At 61.0% G+C, this 1,485-nt stretch overlaps 1 protein-coding gene across 4 annotated transcripts in view; it reads left to right on the forward strand.

The window, feature by feature from the left end:
* Positions 1-1,485, forward strand: part of UBXN6 (UBX domain protein 6) — a 10,840-nt gene that overhangs the window by 538 nt on the left and 8,817 nt on the right. Inside the window, exon 1 of one of the 4 annotated variants that reach the window (XM_012646237.1) lies at positions 21-379. The exons of 1 other annotated variant lie outside the window; for it this stretch is intronic. In XM_012646237.1, the coding sequence (XP_012501691.1) occupies positions 324-379 (56 nt within the window). In that variant the 5' untranslated portion in view covers positions 21-323. Of the gene's footprint in view, positions 1-20; positions 380-699; positions 1,068-1,330; positions 1,427-1,485 lie in introns of those variants that run through there. 2 more of the 4 variants (XM_012646235.1, XM_012646238.1) reach the window with 2 other exon arrangements.

Consider the following 1,485-nt stretch of genomic DNA (forward strand, 5'->3'; position numbering starts at 1 on the left):
GGGGTGGAGAGTCGTCCTGAGGCTTAGCGTCCCCGGGAATGGGACTTTGGTTCTGGAGCATGTGGGAGGACGGGATGAGAGACCAGAGTCTGAAAGGCCAGGGAGACAGTAGTTGGGAGGGCTGTCAGTGACTTGGGAGGTCTGGGTGAATTGGGGCCACTGAGAGAGGCGAAGGAAGGTCTGGGAGGAGCATGGAAGTGGGTGGGTGGAGATAGGGGACTCTTGACAGATTGGGTGATGGGCGAGGGAGGGGAGGAGGGTGCGTGGCCCGATTAGCGTCCTGACTGTCTGGGGAGGACTTGGGAGAGGACAAGGGCCTGGGTATGGCTGAGCCAGGAGCGTGGAGGGTGCGTGGAGGGCCACGGAAAAGGTGGAGGCGGTAGGTAGAGAAAGCGAGTCTGGAGGGGCTGGGGCCGCTGCAGGGGGCTGTGCAGGAGGTGGTGGAGATGGAGGGGGGATGGATGTCAGCCGGGACAGGGATCTGTGAGGAATAACACAAGGGTTGTCAAGAGGTGGGGGCCAAAAGAGGGTAGGAGAAGAGCCAGGGAGGCAGGGGTGGGGGTGAGGGAGGTAGGGATGCACCCTCCAAGATCAGGGTTCTTGGAGGGAGGGGGCTGAGCAGGAGAAGGGAGGCTGGGATGAGGGAGGGAGGGGAGGGGTAGGCACGCCACGGCTGCTGTCATTGATTCAACAAATATTGGTGAGGAGGGGCTGTGGCTGCTGGGACTGGGTGTGACAGGAAGCATGGGGGGCATGTGGCTGATGGCCAGGTCAGACCTGGGCCTAGGAGGAGAGAGGAGGGCTCGAGTGACACTGTAGACTCAGGGCTTGTGGGGAGGGTGGCGCCACATTGTTTCTGGCTGTGGCGGTGGACAAGAGGAGGGCTGTCGTACTAGGGCTCACTGGACAGATAACCCAATAGGCACATGCTGAGCGATCAGGTGGTGCTCAGGCCAGGAAGAAGAGTGAGCGTGAGCGGGGTTAGGGTAGCAAGTGGTGGTGGGAACCATGAGCTGGTCCGGGAAGGCATCTCCGAGAAGGTGCCATCTGAGCTGCACCTGGACCAGGTGAGACTCAGCCTTATAGAAATCAGTCCCCTCCACATCTCCCTGCCACACCCCAGCCTTTCCCTCTCCTCACCCCACTCCCAGGCAGGACATCTCGGGCAGAAGGCACAGACAGTGCCAGGGTTCTGCGTTGGGACCAGCTGGGGTGTGGGAGCCCAGTGTAGATAGGGAGGAGCAGAGGAGGGGGTGGGCCAGGCTGTGCAGGGCCCCTGGGACATTGCAGCATGTGGGCGGGCTTTGTGCAGAGGAGTGGCGCTTACTGGCTTCAGAGAGTCCATGATGGGTCCGGGTGAGGTGTCTCGGAAAATGCTGTTTTGACGGAAAGATCTAAACATCAGCTGGGGCCAGGGCTGGTGTATGTGAGTCATCTCTTCAGCTCGAGGTTCTGGGCTGTGGGGATGACTAGAGAGAGGCGGGG

The sequence above is a fragment of the Propithecus coquereli genome, unplaced genomic scaffold (genome assembly GCF_000956105.1).
Source record: "Propithecus coquereli isolate 6110/MARCELLA unplaced genomic scaffold, Pcoq_1.0 Scaffold241, whole genome shotgun sequence".
NCBI classification, from domain to species: domain Eukaryota; kingdom Metazoa; phylum Chordata; class Mammalia; order Primates; family Indriidae; genus Propithecus; species Propithecus coquereli.